The 21,691-nt window shown below is 39.1% G+C and overlaps 1 protein-coding gene across 1 annotated transcript in view; it reads right to left on the reverse strand.

The window, feature by feature from the left end:
• The window catches only part of LOC126484220 (ras GTPase-activating-like protein IQGAP1), a 350,623-nt gene that overhangs the window by 203,010 nt on the left and 125,922 nt on the right, over positions 1–21,691 (reverse strand). Inside the window, exons 8-9 of the mRNA XM_050107637.1 lie at positions 17,563–17,657; positions 1,133–1,310 (exon numbers count right to left, since the gene is read on the reverse strand). Coding sequence (XP_049963594.1) covers positions 1,133–1,310; positions 17,563–17,657 — 273 coding nt within the window. The remainder of the gene's footprint in view (positions 1–1,132; positions 1,311–17,562; positions 17,658–21,691) is intronic.

Here is a 21,691-nt window from a genome sequence, read left to right on the forward strand (position 1 = left end):
CAAGGATGGGAAACAAAACAGCTGTTGCCTTTTTAAATGAAACACCCTGTCATTTGTTTAAGTCATTTAGAGGGAAAAAAATCTAAATCTGGACGACCAGATGAGCATTTGAATCTTGCTGCTCTGTATGAGAGTCCAATGCATACCCCATCTCAGAAATATTTTGCTTGAAAAGTTATTAATGGCATCACAGTTTTTTATTTTGTGTCACGTCCAATTTCACAATAATGAGTTTACATTTACTTTTCTTGTAATGTCTGATTTTACAATATTGAGCTTACATTTAATTTTGTAAAGAAACCACTTGTCTAGTTTTATAGTGCAAACAAACGTAAAACCTTTACAAATGTAGGATACCAGCATGAAACATTTCATAGTTAAAAAATGTCCAATGTTTTTGGTTGTACATATTGATAAGGATCTGAACATGTAGATATGGTTAAACATTTGGGTCCAGCTTACATTTTCTGTAGGAGTAATTGTCAACTTTTGAGGCAAAAACATCAGTAAGGTAACATTTTCAATCAGCAATGCCTTAAAAATGCAATAATTTGTAATAACTCTTTGGCGAAAGTTCTCTTTTGCACACAAACAAAGGAACAAAAGTGAGGATTATATTTTATATTCTCTTGTGCTTTTCTTGTATATATTTATTTAAAAATTTCTGAGTAGAATTTACATCTTCACAGTACACTTACCACCTAATGAAATTGTTGCCAATAATTTATTACCATTTTTTTTAATAAACCAGGGACATTTATTGTATGAAAAATGACCCACAGTAGCAACAACTCAATCCAGCTTTGACTCAGTAAAAAGTGAAGCAAACAGCTATAGCTCTCTGGTTATGTAACAAGAAAAAAATGTCTTTCAGAGCACAGTGATTTGTTAACATTCAAATTAAAGTTGTTTATTCACAATATCTCCATATCTAATATTAGTTCATCTATGAAAGTACGTAGACAATTACGTATATGAAATATGTCTATAAATGGTAAGACCAGAGTAAGTTATTGTAGGAACTGTAAAAATGAAATGACCACATTTTAATTATTATTACAAATACATAACACAGGACATTTAACTAAGAAAATAAGGGCTGCACTGAAGTAGTTGTGAAACATTTACTCACTTTGCAGAGAGCGGTACCCATTTTCATTGGCTCTGATAATAGCCTCCTGCAGCTCCTTTACAATTTGACAACTAAAATCATCCAGTATTGTTCGCAAGTCATTGGCCTTGTCTTGGTGCTTCTCCCACAATAATCTAATTTCTTCCAAATACAGAGCGCAGAACCTATCATTAATAGCCTACAAGAAAGAATATCACATGAACATTCATTACATAAAACACTCTAAACTTGGCAGTACACCAACACACAGTACAAAAATTTTATAGATCTCGCATAATTATGTCACATCAGCAGCGAGAGTTTCAAATGATACCAACAAGAATTTAAAAATGCTGAAAAATTCATAGTTAATTATGGTAGCAGCACAAAAAGTTAGGTGTCATTCATCTTCAAAAAAATATGAAGTACTTCATTCTAATGCTATTATCTCAGTGTTCTTGTTTTTAAGTTTTACTTCATTCTTTTTCATTCACTGTATTCGATAGATGTCATCACACTGTATTAATAAAGTACCACTATACTGCTTAATATAATTTGTGCTGATGCCAGCTAAAATGCAGACCATCATCGTATGTTTTCTTGCTTTTCTCCCGCAATCTTAAATCTGCATCTTCGCAAATGTCTAGCAATAAATTATCTATCTATCTTGTTTTTACTCATATACTCATTCTGGTAGAAGATAACCATCTACAGTTATTTCTCTTGGCTTCCTGCTATCTGATATCCTCTCCAGGTAGCTCAATCAACTGATTCTTTGTACTTCGATAATTTTAGTTGTATTTTTCCCATGCACAAGTTAAGGTGGAGCCAAGGTCACAGCAGTGCTCTTGCTGGAATACTGATTCTGAACAGCCTCTTTCCTTTTTTAGTTTGTAACACACTGGACTAAAGTTGTAGACTGTTAAATGATTATGTTTAGCTTAGGAGTCATTCAATAAAACAGGAAGGAACAGCAATACATTATCATTGTTTAGCACAGTCTTACAACAGGCTTTGCATATCCTCTTTTACTCATCAGATGTACCACATATGTGACATCATTTATTTATTGTGATACATGTTGCACAGGTCCATTTTTTCATGGTAATGAATGGATATGGAATAAGTCGAATCATTTTATTTATTATTATGTTCTTATCATTAAGGGCCGAAAACCAAGATTAAGAACGCAAATTTGAAAATGATGATTAAAAAAACACAATCACTAAGTTCTAACTGCACTCACAAAAGAGGTTAAGAAACAATGTGACATCATTTATTTATTGTGATACATGTTGCACAGGTCCATTTTTTCATGGTAATGAATGGATATGGAATAAGTCGAATCATTTTATTTATTATTATGTTCTTATCATTAAGGGCCGAAAACCAAGATTAAGAACGCAAATTTGAAAATGATGATTAAAAAAACACAATCACTAAGTTCTAACTGCACTCACAAAAGAGGTTAAGAAACAATTTTCAGATATTATCCAAACAGTAATTTATGAAGTAAAAAGATCATATCTTGACTTACAGAACACAAATTAATATATTTAAAGCAGAAAGATACATTAAAGCAGGAATACACAAATATACAAGTGTAATTATCTTATCTATCACTATTAAAGAATTCTTCTAGAGAATAGAAACTTTTTTAAAGAAGAATTCTTAAGCTCACTTTTAACTAGTATTTTACTACCTCGTAGACACTTTACTTGGAAGTGTGTTTAATATCTCTGTGCTTGCATATTTTGCACCTTTTTGCACCAGAGACAAATTTTTCAGATCACAGTGCATATCAAATTTTCTTCTTGTGTTATGATGATGGTATGACTCATTCTTTTCATGCTGAGAAGCACTGTGAAGCATGAATGTGATGACAGAAAAGAGAGATATTGTGAGGTAGTCGTTAGTGTCCCTGTGTCTTAAAAATATCCCAACATATGATTCTTGGACAATCTTTTTGTCTCCTGCAATGACATTTTTTCGACATCAATGAATTGCACCAGAAGATCATTCCATAACGCATAAGTGAATGGAAGCAACAAAAGTAGGCATATTCTGAGACATTGATATCTCCAATTTTTATGCTCATCAGGATTGCAAATGTTGCTGAGCTAAGCCTTTTCAGGGTTTGGTGGATGAGGTGTTCCCAGTTACGCCTGCTATTCAAACAATGCATCCTCTGTATCTGCAAGCTCTCATGTGCAATGTTTATCTCCTGTGGGCTTTTGTTTCCAGAGTAGAAGTGAATGTAACTGGTTTTGCTGAGATTTATTGATAGAAAATTTAGTATCAATCAGTTCAGAACATCGGCAGGTAGTTCACTGGCATTTAACATTAAGTTGGTGGATGTACTATTGTGTATAACAATACTCGTGTCACCTGCAAATATTGTAAAGTTTCTTGCTGTGTTTGAGGGCAGAGGTAAGTCATTCAAATATACACAAGAAATAGCAGGGGAACAAGGACAGAACCTTGTGGAACTCCATGATGTACTGTGCCCCAGTTGTACACCACCCCTTCCGCCTGCATGTTATTATCCTCTAACACTATTTTCTGTTGCCTGCCCTGTAAACAGGATTTGAGCCAGTTGCCCATTTGTCCTTGGATTCCATAGTGGCTTGCTTTCTCTATAAGTATTCTGTGATCCACACAGTCCAAGACATTGCACAGGTTGCAAAATATGCCAACAGGCAATTTCTCCTTGTTAGTGTATTTCAAAACGGTTTTGCTAAATGAAAATATAGCTTTGGTTGTGGAGATATCTTCTCTGAATCCAAACTTAATTTTACTTATTACTACAAAGTTTTTCAGGTAATTGACCGTCCTGGCATATATTTAATTTTACTAAAATTTAAGAAAATGCAGTCAAAAGAGATACAGGATGATAGTTTGTAACCTCTGTGGCATCGCCTTTTTGTTCAAGGGCTTTACAATAGCATACTTCATCCTGTCAGGAAAGATACCTTGTTTGAGAGAGGCGTTGAATATATGAACTAGGACTTCACCAGCACGCTTTTAGTAGTTTGCTGAAAGTGTATTTGACACCAGCTGAATTTTAACTCTTTAAAAAATTATGATTTTTCTTACTTGCTACACTGTTATAGAAGTTATATATATCTGGTCTAAGGAATTTTAGAAATGATCTTTCAATATTTTTATGGCTTTTCTAAGAAGCTATTGCATCCTGTTTTCTCCGCAACAGTTAAAAAGTGGCCATTAAACAATTTTTGCCTTGATCTCTTGGCTTTGCACTTCTCTACCTTCATTGTTGAGAACAATGTTTTGGGTCTTACTGGGGAAATTTGCACATCTCACTTCCCATACAGTTTTGATTTTGTAACAAGTTTTGTAAATTTTGGAGCAGAGACACAAGCTCTTTGACTTCTGAATGACTTTAGTTAGTACTTTACAATATTTGTTACAGTGATTCAATTTGTTGGGGGTTGTTTGAAATTTTTCCTTTTGCATCAAATCTTAATACCATATTTACCCAGGGCTTTTTGGCGAGTTTCTTGGTTTGGGTTTTATATATCCTTTTGCGAAGGTACATTCAAACATCAGTGTCCTTGTCATTACTAAAACGATTGTACTTGGAATTGGCATTATCTAAATTATACACAGATCTCTAGTCTACATCTTGGAGATGTGATTTAAAAATCTGGATAGTTTCTTCGTTTTGTCCAAGCTGTTTTCCTTCGGGGACTATATTCACTCTCATAGATATTTGCACTGATAATAATGAGTCTCTGTCCATCATGGTCAGAGAGACCATTCAAGACTTGACTGGTAATTGTAGCACCGATTTTGGTCTAGGCTATAAATATACTATCAATTAGTGTGCTTGCACATGAAGTTATTGTAGTAGGAAAACTAGCTACAGAATCAAGTTTATGTGAGGACATCAAATTTTCTTGGTCTGATCTGGCTCTGGAATTTGTTAGAAAATTTATATTGAAGTGCCCAAGCACAATTACAGCTGCTCTGTGTTTGAATGTATATATTAGGAGAGCATCAAAGAGGCTGCACTTCCCTGAAGGTTCTTGCATACTGTTACTACTGACATATAAGAATTATTTAAAAACAATCCTATGGCAAACAATACAAAATCAAATAGGGGTAATGCAGGAGTAGGTTTAATAATGAATAAGAAAATAGGAGTACGGGTAAGCTACTACAAACAGCATAGTGAACGATTTATTGTGGCAAAGATAGAAACGAAGCCCACGCCTACTACAGTGGTACAAGTTTATATGCCAACTAGCTCTGCAGATGATGATGAAATTGATGAAATGTATGATGAGATAAAAGAATTTATTCAGGTAGTGAAGGGAGACGAAAATTTAATAGTCATGGGTGACTGGAATTCAAGAGTAGGAAAAGGGAGAGAAGGAAACGCAGGTGAACATGGACTGGGGGTAAGAAATGAAAGAGGAAGCCGCCTGGTGGTGTTTTGCACAGAGCACAACTTAATCACAGCTAACACTTGGTTCAAGAATCATAAAAGAAGGTTGTATACATGGAAAACTCCTGGAGATACTAGAAGGTATCAGATAGATTATATAATGGTAAGACAGAGATTTAGGAACCAGGTTTTAAATTGTAAGACACTTCCAGGGGCAGATGTGGACTCTGACCACAATCTAATGGTTATGAACTGTAGGTTAAAACTGAAGAAACTGCAAAAAGGTGGGAATTTAAGGAGATGGGACCTGGATAAACTGACTAAACCAGAGGTGGTACAGAGTTTCAGGGAGAGCATAAGGAAAAAATTGACAGGAATGGGGGAAAGAAGTACAGTAGAAGAAGAATGGGTAGCTCTGAGGGATGAAGTAGTGAAGGCAGCAAAGGGTCAAGTAGGTAAAAAGACGAGGCCTAGTAGGAATCCTTGGGTAACAGAAGAAATATTGAATTTAATTGATGAAGGGAGAAAATATTAAAATGCAGTAAATGAAGCAGGTAAAAAGGAATACAAACGTCTCAAAAATGAGATCGACAGGAAGTGTAAAATGGCTAAGCAGGAATGGCTAGAGGGCAAATGTAAGGATGTAGAGGCTTATCTCACTAGGGGTAAGATAGATACTGCCGACAGGAAAATTAAAGAGACCTTTGGAGAACAGAGAACCACTTGTATGAATATCAAGACCTCAGATGGAAACACAAATCTCAGCAAAGAAGGGAAAGCAGAAAGGTGGAAGGAGTATATAGAGGGTCTATACAAGGGCGATGTACTTGAGGACAATATTATGGAAATGGAAGAGGATGTAGATGAAGATGAAATGGGAGATACGATACTGCGTGAAGAATTTAACAGAGCACTGAAAGACCTGAGTCGAAACAAGAGCCCGGGGGTAGACAACATTCCATTAGAACTACTGATGGCCTTGGGAGAGCCAGTCCTGACAAAACTCTACCATCTGGTGAGCAAGATGTATGAGACAGCCGAAATACCATCAGACTTCAAGAAGAATATAATAATTCCAATCCCAAAGAAAGCAGGCATTGACCGATGTGAAAATTACCGAACTATCAGTTTAATAAGGCACAGCTGCAAAATACTAACACGAATTCTTTACAGACGAATGCAAAAACTGGTAGAAGCCGACCTCGGGGAAGATCAGTTTGGATTCCGTAGAAATATTGGAACACGTGAGGCAATACTGACCTTACGACTTATCTTAGAAGAAAGATTAAGGAAAGGCAAACCTACGTTTCTAGCATTTGTAGACTTAGAGAAAGCTTTTGACAATGTTGACTGGAATATTCTCTTTCAAATTCTAAAGGTGGCAGGGGTAAAATAAAGGGAGCGAAAGGCTATTTACAATTTGTACAGAAATCAGATGGCAGTTATAAGAGTCGAGGGACATGAAAGGGAAGCAGTGGTTGGGAAGGGAGTGAGACAGGGTTGTAGCCTCTCCCCGATGTTATTCAATCTGTATATTGAGCAAGCAGTAAAGGAAACAAAAGAAAAATTCGGAGTAGGTATTAAAATTCATGGAGAATAAAAACTTTGAGGTTCGCTGACGACATTGTAATTCTATCAGAGACAGCAAAGGACATGGAAGAGCAGTTGAATGGAATGAAGAGTGTCTTGAAAGGAGAATATAAGATGAACATCAACAAAAGCAAAATGAGGATAATGGAATGTAGCCGAACTAAGTTGGGTGATGCTGAGGGAATTAGATTAGGAAATGAGACACTTAAAGTAGTAAAGGAGTTTCGCTATTTGGGGAGCAAAATAACTGATGATGGTCGAAGTAGAGAAGATATAAAATGTAGACTGGCAATGGCAAGGAAAGCGTTTCTGAAGTAGAGGAATCTGTTAACATCGAGTATAGATTTAAGTGTCAGGAAGTCGTTTCTGAAAGTATTTGTATGGAGTGTAGCCATGTATGGAAGTGAAACATTGACAATAAATAGTTTGGACAAGAAGAGAATAGAAGCTTTCGAAATGTGGTGCTACAGAAGACTGCTGAAGATTAGATGGGTAGATCACATAACTAATGATGAAGTATTGAATAGAATTGGGGAGAAGAGGAGTTTGTGGCACAACTTGACTAGAAGAAGGGATCGGTTGGTAGGACATGTTCTGAGGCATCAAGGGCTCACAAATTTAGCATAGGAGGGCAGCATGGAGGGTAAAAATCATAGAGGGAGACCAAGAGATGAATACACTAAGCAGATTCAGAAGGATGTAGGTTGCAGTAAGTACTGGGAGATGAAGAAGCTTGCACAGGGTAGGGTAGCATGGAGAGATGCATCAAACCAGTCTCAGGAGGAGGAGGAGGAGGATATTAGTGTTTAACGTCCCGTCGACAACGAGGTCATTAGAGACGGAGCGCAAGCTCGGGTGAGGGAAGGATGGAGAAGGAAATCGGCCGTGACCTTTCAAAGGAACCATCCCGGCATTTGCCTGAAGCGATTTAGGGAAATCACGGAAAACCTAAATCAGGATGGCCGGAGACGGGATTGAACCGTCATCCTCCTGAATGCGAGTCCAGTGTGCTAACCACTGCGCCACCTCGCTCGGTCCAGTCTCAGGACTGAAGACCACAACAACAATGGCAAACAGTTCCAAATGATGTTCTAAACAATAATTCTGAAAGTCATTTGCTCTACATGTGACATTGTTTTTAACATAGATGGCAACACTATCTTTTTCTTTATATTTTCTGCTCAACAATGTCGTCATATAATAATTGTCCATCACAAGTTTTTCTATACTGTAATTAATATGGTGCTCACAAAAGCACAGAACATGGACATCATCTACCGTATTTACTCAAATCTAAGCCGCACTTTTTTTCCGGTTTTTGTAATCCAAAAAACTGCCTGCGGCTTAGAATCGAGTGCAAAGTAAGCAGAAGTTCTGAAAAATGCTGGTGGGTGTCGCCACAACTAACTTCTGCCATCAAATATATGTATCGCAACACAGGTACGTTTTGCAGGCACAAAGATAAACACTGGCGCCAAAACATCTGCAACAGTAAATAAATTAAAAGAAAAGGTAGAAGAATGTAAACATTATGCCATGTATTCTTTCGTGTTTGCTGCTATCTCATTTAAATCCTGTCTGCCTAATAAACTACAAAACTAGAGTGAGACAACAGCAAACACGGAAGAATATACATATCATGTCATGTTTATATCCGTATTATTCTTATGCTGAATAGTGATACAGTCAGAAATGAAGCACAGCAACTGACTAGATTTTTAAATCTAAGATGACTCTAATTTCTATGTAGAATGTAATGTACTAAAGAGGTGTCTGCAAAGATTATCAAACGGAGAAAAATTTTCACTAAACTCTCGTTCGGAACATCTTCTATCATACGCAGTCTATTATTTGGTTCTTGTTGATCATTATCAAAGAAAGCAGCAGTGTAAGTAAAAACAAATAGCAGTCTCTCGCCATTGTTCCGCTTATGACACAATTCCGCTCTTTTCTTTGTTATTGTAAGCCGCGGTAGCACACACAAAAGCAAGCCATGCAGCGAGCGGTGACAGGTCGTAAACACTCATTATCAGAATGCGACAAACAATGCATGACACAGTACAACAATGCATTTTCAGCTTAGAGTGACGTAAACCCCTATAACAAAGAGAACGGCACTTATCAGATCAAAGCAAAATAAGCAATCGATTCAAACCAGACAAAGCACGCGAGAAAGTAAGAGTACCTGTATAAATACAGACGGAGCGCCAGTCACGTAGCAATGGCTACTTGGTAAAGCTTAACTGTTAAGTTTACGATTCGAACCAAACTACTGTAGCTGTACCTTCATCCATTCGACCTCAATTGTGTTTCACGTTACAATGGACCAACTTTGTTTCGATTTGGAGGGGCGGTCTAAAACTTATCTCTCACCTTGAAACAGTATACTTATGTTTTATCACCAAACTTCTAGGTTTTTTTTGTTTTTTTGTTTTTTTCACTTGAAGGTCTGGACGAGGCATTTTTCAGTACCCATTCCTCCAAGTTGGTTTGTTTCCAGATGCCGAAAGAATGTGAAGAAGCAGTTCGCCAACTGCCTCTGCCAGCCTGTTGTTCAGTGTGGTCTATCAACACCCATTCCTGCGACTGGATTCGTGATTTCCTGTCAGGAAGGTCGCAGTTCGTAGTAATAGACAGCAAATCATCAAGTAAAACTAAAGTGATCTCAGGTATTCCCCAGGGAAGCGTCCTGGGACCTCTGCTGTTTCTGATCTATATAAATGACCTGGGTGACAATCTGAGCAGTTCTCTTAGGTTTTTCGCAGATGATGCTGTAATTTACCGTCTAGTAAGGTCATCCGAAGACCAGTATCAGTTGCAAAGCGATTTAGAAAAGATTGCTGTATGGTGTGGCAGGTGGCAGTTGACACTAAATAACGAAAAGTGTGAGGTGATCCACATGAGTTCCAAAAGAAATCCATTGGAATTTGATTACTCGATAAATAGTACAATTCTCAAGGCTGTCAATTCAACTAAGTACCTGGGTGTTAAAATTACGAACAACTTCAGTTGGAAAGACCACATAGATAATATTGTGGGGAAGGCGAGCCAAAGGTTGCGTTTCATTGGCAGCACACTTAGAAGATGCAACAAGTCCACTAAAGAGACAGCTTACACTACACTCGTTCGTCCTCTGTTAGAATATTGCTGCGCAGTGTGGGATCCTTACCAGGTGGGATTGACGGAGGACATCGAAAGGGTGCAAAAAAGGGCAGCTCGTTTTGTATTATCACGTAATAGGGGAGAGAGTGTGGCAGATATGATACGCGAGTTGGGATGGAAGTCATTAAAGCTAAGACTTTTTCGCCGCGGCGAGATCTATTTACGAAATTTCAGTCACCAACTTTCTCTTCCAATTGCGAAAATATTTTGTTAAGCCCAACCTACATAGGTAGGAATGATCATCAAAATAAAATAAAATAAGAGAAATCAGAGCTGGAACAGAAAGGTTTAGGTGTTCATTTTTCCCGCTCGCTGTTCGGGAGTGGAATGGTAGGGAGATAGTATGATTGTGGTTCGATGAACCCTCTGCCAAGCACTTAAATGTGAATTGCAGAGTAATCATGTAGATTTGGATTCCGTAAAAACACTGGAACACGTGAGGCAATACTGACCTTACGACTTATCTTAGAAGAAAGATTAAGGAAAGGCAAACCTACGTTTCTAGCATTTGTAGACTTAGAGAAAGCTTTTGACAATGTTGACTGGAATACTCTCTTTCAAATTCTAAAGGTGGCAGGGGTAAAATAAAGGGAGCGAAAGGCTATTTACAATTTGTACAGAAACGAGATGGCAGTTATAAGAGTCGAGGGACATGAAAGGGAAGCAGTGGTTGGGAAGGGAGTAAGACAGGGTTGTAGCCTCTCCCCGATGTTGTTCAATCTGTATATTGAGCAAGCAGTAAAGGAAACAAAAGAAAAATTCGGAGTAGGTATTAAAATTCATGGAGAAGAAATAAAAACTTTGAGGTTCGCCGATGACATTGTAATTCTGTCAGAGACAGCAAAGGACTTGGAAGAGCAGTTGAATGGAATGGACAGTGTCTTGAAAGGAGGATATAAGATGAACATCAACAAAAGCAAAACAAGGATAATGGAATGTAGTCTAATTAAGTCGGGTGATGCTGAGGGAATTAGATTAGGAAATGACGCACTTAAAGTAGTAAAGGAGTTTTGCTATTTGGGGAGCAAAATAACTGATGATGGTCGAAGTAGAGAGGATATAAAATGTAGGCTGGCAATGGCAAGGAAAGCGTTTCTGAAGAAGAGAAATTTGTTAACATCCAGTATTGATTTAAGTGTCAGGAAGTCATTTCTGAAAGTATTCGTATGGAGTGTAGCCATGTATGGAAGTGAAACATGGATGATAAATAGTTTGGACAAGAAGAGAATAGAATAGAAGCTTTCGAAATGTGGTGCTACAGAAGAATGCTGAAGATTAGATGGGTAGATCACATAACTAATGAGGAAGTATTGAATAGGATTGGGGAGAAGAGAAGTTTGTGGCACAACTTGACCAGAAGAAGGGATCGGTTGGTGGGACATGTTCTGAGGCATCAAGGGATCACCAATTTAGTATTGGAGGGCAGCGTGGAGGGTAAAAATCATAGAGGGAGACCAAGAGATGAATACACTAAGCAGATTCAGAAGGATGTAGGTTGCAGTAGGTACTGGGAGATGAAAAAGCTTGCACAGGATAGAGTAGCATGGAGAGCTGCATCAAACCAGTCTCAGGACTGAAGACCACAACAACAACAACAACATGTAGATGTAGTTTCCTAGAATTTTCTTGTGTTGTGCTGCACTCTTTCTTCAAATCTGACTGTCCTCAGTTCATGATGTTCCTCGCATTTCCAATATCGCAAATTATAGTCATTAGATGATTTTTCCCACACCAGTTGGGGTGAAGGCCATGAATAGCGTAAAGTTCTTTACAAAATTTGTGACCTTCAATCCTATGAATATTCCCAAAACTGTTGCAGACTTCTGCATAATTTTCCTTGTAGCTGTTACTGCCTTGTTTACACATGAGGATTGTATTAAGTCGTGCCTGTGAGGATAACAGGTACAGTTACAGAATACTTCAGGTGGTTTAGAGCTGTTCTTCAGACACTAGCAGCATTAAAACCTCCATTGTATCCAATGTCATTTGAACCACCACAGGTCGCAGTGTAGTCTTCATTCACTATCTATTGAGAAATATCAGTTTCTGTTGACAGTACTTGGCCAATGCAAGCACTTGGTTTTATACAATCTAAGGCACTTATTTTGTTGTTAGTTTTTTTTATTTCACAGCTCTAAGGTGACTATTACCCAATAAAAATGCATTGTTTCTTCTGGTAACTTTTGTTCCAAGTGACAATTTTGGCTGGCGTGGACACACAGTTTGCATAATTTTTTCGTCTTTTTCCTCCTGATGTATAACTTGATCATTTTTTGATAAAATTCTTTGATGATGCAATTTTTTTTACTCTAGATGACGAGTACATACACTATGATTCCGTAGCGAGCAGCATGCAACTGAGTCCTGTTTTTAGTAACATTATCTCCGGCCGCTATATAAACCTCTTCTTTGTTACATTCGTCTTCAGCCCGCTTGTTGGTTTTTGGTTTATTACGTTCACTTTCAATGTTTCTGAGCATATCAGCTAGCACTTTGTTTTCCTTCACTGATTTGCAAACAATTATTTGCAGTGAGTGAACAGTTTCAATGAGTTTGGATTTGTCAGGGCGCACATCACACATTACATGTTTACATTTTGTATTGGATGGTTTTTTACTGTAGTTTTTTCGCGAAGTCAAGACTTGGAATTTTGTGGAGCACTGCTGTTATATTTGCTTTTACCTCTACTACTAATACTACCACCACCACCACCACCACCACCACCACCACCACCAGATCAACTGGAAACATACTAGATAAGAAGCATCCTGGCTCGAGATGCAGAGTAACGACACCAGAAAATGTAGAAAGGGTACGGCAAGCGGCAGTCAGAAGCCCAGGACGGTCAGCTAGACATCACGCTAGTGAGTTACGAACCAATCGTGAATCGGTTAGATGAATTTTGCATAAAGAATTAAAATTCCATCCCTACAAAATGTTCATTGTCCAACAACTTAAGGAAATTGATTTTGCTGTATGAGAAGACTTCGCTTACAGAATGAAAGTGATTTTGGGATCGAATGAAAATGAAATTTTATTGACGAGTGATGAAGCTCATTTTCATTTAAACGGGGCCATGAATAAGCAAAACCTACGTTACTGGGCTCCAGAGCATCCACACCTTATCCTACACTCAGAAAAAGTAACAGTCTGGTGTACTCTTGGCTTTGTTGGCATTATTGGACCTTATTTTTTTTGAAGAGAACAGGGCCAAAGTTACTGTTAATTCAATTCATTACATTTGTATGCTTGAAAAAGTTCTTGAAACCAGAACTAAGAAGACGACGAATCCCTTTAAAATGCGTTTGGTTCCAGCAGGATGGGGCAACATTGCACACCACAAACACTTCAATGACAGTTTTTAGATGCATGTTTCTTGGCCAGATTATCCCATGTTTTGGCAATGTTCCTTGGCCTCCCAGGTCTCCCGACTTGTCAGTATGTGACTTTTTCTGTGGGGATACCTTAAGAACTGTGTCTATAACCACAAACCACGAAATTTGGACGAGATGAAGAATGCAATGATTCAAGAAATTGCTGCCATCCCTGCAGAGATTTTAGTCTGTGTGATGGAGGATTTTGAGAAGAGACTTGAGTCCTGCATTCGAAATGATGGACATCACCTTGACGACATTATTTTTCACAAATAACTTTGTTAACTAAAATGGCAAATAATGGGCTTTTATTTTGGGTAAATATACATGCTTTAATTTTAAAGTTGGATGAGTATTATTTCATTAAAAACCGTCCGTCTCCCGTGTGTCACCCTGTAGTAGTAGTAGTAGTAGTAGTAGTAGTAGTAGTATTATGCCTACTGTTGGCTTGATGATGATGATGATGATGATGATGATGATGATAATAATAATAGTAATAATAATAGGCTTGTGGCATATTCTACATAATCAACTCCCCACAAAAAGTTTAAGATATATCTTACCTACAGAAAGCAAGTAACTTTTTAATGTATAGTTCGTGGAACCTTTCACATTGTAAACAGTGATGCGTCATTTGAATGCCGCCACTCATTAAAGATTAAGAAAGATATGATTCTTTAAATACTATTTAATAATGAAGGCGCGTTCACAAGGGGAGGAACCAAGGCATGCATAACGACCACCGACGGTTACAGAGCAATCAGCACTGTGCACTGTTAAAAAAATATCTATTTCATTTCTCTACAAATGTGTGTGACACAAACAATGATGCTGTCTTGGGTCCTGTTACTTTGAACACTTTAACTATACAACAGACTGCCTTTGATATTTTGGGAAACACACAGACAGAAATAAAATCACAACACGAAAGAGTTGTGCAACAAAAACAAAAATTGATATGCATGTTTCTACATCTGAAAGATGATGTATGTCTATTCAGATTTTGCACCAATCACTTAAGAATGGTGCTAATAGCACCGCTAAGAGGATGCGAATCAGGTTTGTTTTAAATACACGCTGTAATGGTTGTGAGCATTAGTTACCTTAGAAACTGGAGCTGGTGAGGTGATGTTAGTGAAGAATGCCTTTAAGGTGACAAAGACAGCATTATCAACCTCTCGTTTTAAATGAGTTCGTGTGATAGGACTACTGTACATAATTGCTAGCAGCGGTGGTAACGAGAATGTATGGTTGCAATAAGACCAGATGCCAGACAGCTAAGTGGCACTACCGAGAAGGAAGACCATCACGTGCAGTGTATGGCTCTAGCATATTGCACTGCATTTGCAGCAGCAGCAATCTGAGCAGCAGTTGGTACCACAGTGACGCAACAAACTGTTACAAATCGTTATTTCAGGGATAGATCTGAGCCAGATGCCATGTAGCACGCACTCCACTGATCCCAAACTACTGCCATCTGCCACTTCAGTGGTACCAACCAAGATCTCATTGGACAGCGGAGTGTTATGGTCTGGGGTGTGATTTTGTATGGAAGCAGGAGCACTCTCATGGTTATCTCACACTCCCTGACTGCAAACCTGTACAGCAATCTGCTGATTCAACCTGTTGTGCTGCAATTCATGAGCAGCATCCCATGGGTGTTTTCCAATAGAATAACACTCACCCACATCCTGCTGTTGTAACCCAACTTTCTCTCCATAGTGCTGACATGTTGTCTTGGCCTGCTCAGTCATCAGATCTGTCTCCAATCAAGTACATATGGGACACTGTCAGATGACAAATCCATCATCATGCAGCATCCCCTTATTGACCAACCAAGTGCAGCAGGCAGGGAACTCTGTCCCACAAAGTGGCATCCACCATCTGTACAACACAATGCATCCACATTTCCATGCTTGCACTCAATGTTCAGGTTGTTACACCAGTTATTAATGTACCAGCATTTCACATTTGCAATTTTTACACTTACATTAACCTGTAATCTTGAAATGCTAAATGCTGATATACCTAGGCAGATGTGCTCCCAAAATTTCACTACTCTATATTAATTATTTTTTGGTGTTGTGATTTTTTTTCCATACGCATACATTAATTGAACAACTACGGATGATTCTGTTGCCTACTCACAATACTATGCATTTTCAGCATCAGAGACACTCCTTCCCACAAATTCTAACATGTGTGTGGAAACATCTCAACCACACTTTCCCAAATCAGTTGTAATAATTCACATCATGGACACTGCTGCTGTCAAAAAGGAATATAGAAAAGCATTCAAACATGCAATTCACATTTTCTAAGAGTACAAAAGCACAATGAAGATAAAAATACACTTTTTTGAAACGTTACTGGGAACTCTTCAAAATTGATTGTCACAAGTTTATTGTGAAGTGCTGAGACATAGTGTGTGTGTGTTATAAAATTATGGGAAACTGTTGAAAATATGAAACAAATATTTCTAGACTTGAAAGGTGACAAAGAATAACAGTTAATAAATAAAAACTAGCCACAAAATAAAACCAGTTCACAACAATTACCACTTAAAATTCACGTCTATGTCTATAAAAACTTCTATGGCTTGATAGTGATTCATGTCACTTTCTGGGAAAAGACTCATCTTTGTGTCTCTCAGAGACAGTAATGCTCTAATTTACTACACAAAGGAGGTTAGGCAGCTCTCACAGTTATCTATATAGGCCACATTCAGTGCAGTAATGTAAAAATCAACCAGCAAGATACGAAAATTAAACCACACTGGGAAAGCAAAGAGAGTGTGTTCTGCATACAGCCAGTGAACCCCAATTAATCACTTTAGGATTATTAATCTACCCGAGGGCTTGCATTTTCATTGCTGAAGCAGTATTTTTAAATTCATACATGTAGAAGTATCTGTCTCATTGTAACTTTCAGCTGTGATACACTGTGCTGCCACGTATGCCCCCCCCCCCCCCCCCTCCTCTCCTTTTCATTACCTCAATTGTCTGAAGAGAGATTAGTGGCATCACTTGATAATCTTGGAACAATGTAAGTAGGATCTTGTCACAATAATGTTTCGCTGATGAAATTAGGATCATTCAATACAGCCTCACCTTTCCTGGTGTACTGGCAGGGATTTTGGCGACTGATTAGTTACCAGATTTTTGTGTTTCTATTGCCATTTCTGAGTACTCATTTTAACTGTTCCCAATAGAGTCCAACAGCTGATTTTTCACACTGGAAAAGATGCATCACTCTTCATTTATAACTTTAAAACCATTTTTGTTGTACACTGGAAACATTTACTTCAAAGGAAGGCCGACAATCTAAAGGAAATACACCATATTCTACAGCACATTGAATAAACATTTACAGGGACCATTTTCATAATTAGCTGACAAACTGCATGCTAGAGGCAAAGGATCATTCTGCCACAGTCTGCTACCATTTGTTGATACTGTGCCTAAAAATCAGTGCTTACATCCAAACTCCTTACTAATTTATAACCTATTTATTGCCATCATCTGCTGTATTTTCATTCTTCACGAGTTCAGTATTCTCCTCAAAATGGTATTTGCTTCAGAGTTTTAAGCAATGGGTACAACTATTTCATGTCACCAAAACTTCGTTGCCTAAATCCCGCAAGCCATTACACACTGTGATGTTTAAAATTCCTTAGGGCACAGTCAAAATGCAAGATGCATGGTGGACAACTGATAGAAAATGAAATTCTGTTTGTGGGTACATATGAACCAGTGAGGCACGACAGTCACCCATCTTCATGTCACTAAATAGAACTAACTTTTTTTCGTCCTCTCCACATGCAACATTTCCATCATTTACAAGAGATTAGTATTAATGCATCTTTTTGCAAAATGCTTTATCAGCAATACTTGACATCTGACTTTATCACACACCTCCAGTTTAAGATATTTGTGACATAGAACAGTCATCAGTAACTCCACATCACCTTCATGGGCTGCACCTAAAGCCTGTTGCCAAAGCCAGCACACTGCAATCAGAGAAAAGGAGATGTTTTGCTTACTAATGAATTAATTACAAGTACAAGACATTAAAACAAACTAATAATTTCTTTTTTATAAAAATGGGGTATAACCATAACCCTAAGAAACAGCATACCCTTGTGTAGAGCATTCCAGTTATTGACACTAAATGTATGTCTGCAGTCAGAAGGAAACAACTCTTGTATTGGCATCAAGTGTTCTGACAATACAAAAACCAAGTTAAACAAATAAAGCTTAATTCTTTGTATTAGACCACTTTTATCAATGACTTGTTGCATTTTATTTTCTAATACTTAGTTAAGTAGAATACTGTTTGTTTTACTTCAGTCATCAAGGTCTTTTGATAGAAAGCTACCAGTCTAGATGTAACATTACAAGTTGTGTGTGTCTATATTTGGTACATGAATGACAATATGTCAAATTTTACAGTGTTTCATATTTTGATAAGTCCTATGTCATTGTTTTCCTGTGAGGACAATGGCCTTCCGCCTCCCAGTGTATTGCTAGCCTCCACGGGTTGCTTACAGCACACTGGCCAGTTAGTAACAGAGCAGAAGCACACACATCACCCGGGTTTTTAAGTTTTACTTTATTAGTTTTATACAGCTGGTGTCTAGTGGACATTACAATACATTCTAAGTGGTGTTATCTAGTGGACATTACAATACATTATAAGTGGTGTTATCTACCCTGGCTCATTCATTAGTCATACTTTGTACATTTTACAAGCATCTTTTGGGTGTCCACAACTTTATTATGACATTGTGGTTTGACTTTTACTGTGGATAACTTCCCAAAATCTGGGACACTGTAATTGTCCAACTACACTATGGAAATAGACTCCCACATTAAAGATACAAACCAAATCCTGCACCAGCTCTCCACCATCCCCATGCCCATACCTCCTGGTTTCCTACTTATCACTGTAACATGCAACCTCCTTATACACCAAAATCCCTTCTGCCCACAGCCTTGCCGCGAGTGAACACTACCTCTCCCAACGCCCTGCAGATTCCAAACCCACCACTTCACTTGTCTTACACCTAACAAAACTACATTCCAACCCATAACTACTTCACCTTTGAAGGGAAGTTATACAATCAAATTCATGGCACAGCCATGGGCATCCACAGGGCACCTCCTATGCCCAGCTCTTCATGGGCGACCTAGAGGAAACATTCCTAGCTTTCCAAAACCCCAAACCTCTAGTCTGGTTCAGGTTTATTAATGACATCTTTATAATCTGGACCCAAGGCCAGGATATCTTATCTCCATTCCTCCACAATCTCAACACCCTCTCTCCCATTCACTTCACCTGGTCCTCCACCCGTCGTGCCACCTTCCTAGATGTTGATCTCCTCCTCTCAGATGGTTCCATCCATACCTCAGTCCACATCAAACCCACGAACCACCAACAGTACATGAACTTTGACAGCTACCAACCCTTCCACACCAAAAAATCCCTCCCATAAAGCGTGGTCGCCCGTGGCAGACTCATCTGCAGTGATGAGAACTCCCTCGCCCAGTATGCTGAAGGTCTCAAAAAACCCTTCGCAGACAGGCAATATCCCCAAACCTAATACACAAACATACCTCCCCTGCCATATCTCCAGTTCCATAACAGGCTTATCCTACCCCATCATGGGCCGCGCCACCAGTGTACGCAGCCACATTATATACCAGCTCTGCTGCAACCACTGCAGAGCATTTTACATTGGTATTACAATTTACATTGGTTTCCCAGACGTCAACCAGAATGAATGGGCACAGCCAAACTGTTGCCAAAAACAAGGTGGCCCACCCAGTGGCAGAACATGTAGCAGAGTACAGCATGCAAGATTTCAATGGTTGCTGCACAATCTGTGCCATCTGGATCCTTCCCACCATGACCAACGGCTTTTCTGAGCTGCGCAGGTGGGAGCTATCCTTACACAGCACATTCTTCACTCCCATAACCTTCCTGGACTAAACCTAAGGGAACTCACTGTCCTCCCACTCCTGACCCAATAGTGTGAGTGTGTGCGTGGGAGGGGGGGGGGGGGGGTTGCACCATGTGCGCGTGCTGCCATCTCACTCAGTAGTCTGTGAAATAGTGTGCCCAGCTGTCTGCCACTTGCCCCCTCTACTTGCTCCCCTACCTAGCCCACAGATGACTCCCCACTGTCCTACAAGGCGCTAGACGCTTACCCCCAATCTCCTCCCTGCCTCCTGTCTCTCTTCATCCTCCACTCCACCCCTCCCTGCAGCCCCACCCCATACCAGTACACTCACTGTGTGCCAGGAAAGAGCTGGCAGGCGACTGAGAGCAGCATGTAGGGAGACAGGTGTGTGTGTGTGTGTGTGGGGGGGGGGGGGGGGGGGCGTGTGTGAGCGCACGTGCGTTCGTTTCTCCTAAATTCCACTCTGAAACCTAATAATGTATAGCTCTATACCCTTTGTTTGTGTACCTGTCAATGATGCAGTGCTTCTGCCTTTCAGCGAGTCATTTCCTCTGCTCTTAAATAATTCATTATTCTCAATCAGAACTTTCATATATATCTATTTCTTTAAATGCTCACTGTAAACCAACTTCTACACTAGTTTCTGAACTGCCAGTCTTTTAACAAAAACAAATGACAAAATTAAAAAAAAAAATAGTTTTGCCAAATTTCAATAGCATCCTCTGACAGTCATTTGTGAAAACTCATATGTGATGACAGATCATTGCTCACCAAGTAGAAGAGAGACTGAGCAGCAAACAGGGACATAAAAATGTTAGTACATTCTTTAGCTTCACAACAACTTGGCTTATACAGGCACAATAACTTGTCATTTGGGAGTGCAAGTGAACCTACTATTTTCCAAAAGTATGTAGAACAACTGGTTCAAAGAATTCCAAATTGTGTTCATTATCTGGATGATATTATTGTTAAGGGTTTGACACAAATGGCCAATCAAGAAAATCTTGAACCAATTTTTCAACTGCTCCAGAAAATGGTTTATTCTGACAGTTTCTTTGGCCACAGAGTCAAACGCATGAAGCACATTCTGAGTCACAATGGCATTATGCCTACACGCAACCACTTACACACAATCATAAACTCACTGGTTCCTAACTAATAAACAGTTGCAATCATTCCAGTGCAAAATCACATACTATACCAAGTTTATTCCCCAACTGGCACAGATCACGAACCCTCTAACTCAACTGCACAGAAGGAGTCAAATTTGTGTGGTCGGCCACCTATCAACAACAAGTTTTTCAGTGCCTTAAGGACATGGTCAAGATGGCTTCGCCCTGATGTCATATATCCTGGGCCTGCCATTGACTCTGACAACACACCCATCCCAGTACAGTATTGCAGTGGTTTTATCCCCCGAGTTAACCGATGATTCTGAGTGTCAAATTTCCCTTGTCTCCACAATGTAACACATGGCACAGCTTAGATATTCCCAAATAGAATTAGGCTTTAGTGATCGTTTCTGGGGTCAATAAATTTCCTGTGTATTTGTATTGCAGCAGAGTCCCCTTGCTGAGCTACAAACAACTGATTTCCTTGCTCGGGCATAGCTGTATGCTCCCATATAAGATGCCTAATAACTATAGCATTCGGCATTGGTCTTAAGCAGGTACCACTAGAAATCCATTTTCACCCACTGTCCAACACCCCAAAGCTGACTCACTGTGTCTTCTACCTCTTGGACCTGATATGGAATTCAATCATCAGGAAACAGTCTGTTTTGCCCTTGATCAGCACCTACAAACAGCCCTTGACGAATTCCCACTGATGGCAAATGAGATAGCCTCAGAGTAATCTTGTGGTCCAGTCCTGAGGCAGCTTTCATCATTGGTCCTGAAAAGGTGGTCAGAGCATAATTCCCACCAGGGCAACCTGTCTTTCGAAATTATTTCACACTGCACTACCGTTTCAATAACATGTAGAGTGTCTTACTGTTAGACATGGAAGACCCCTACTGCCAGGGTGTCATTCTGCCCCCTGCTCCACTCCTGCACCCTTCAGCTTCTTCACACTTTACATTA

This window comes from Schistocerca serialis, chromosome 1, assembly GCF_023864345.2.
Source record: "Schistocerca serialis cubense isolate TAMUIC-IGC-003099 chromosome 1, iqSchSeri2.2, whole genome shotgun sequence".
Taxonomy (NCBI): domain Eukaryota; kingdom Metazoa; phylum Arthropoda; class Insecta; order Orthoptera; family Acrididae; genus Schistocerca; species Schistocerca serialis.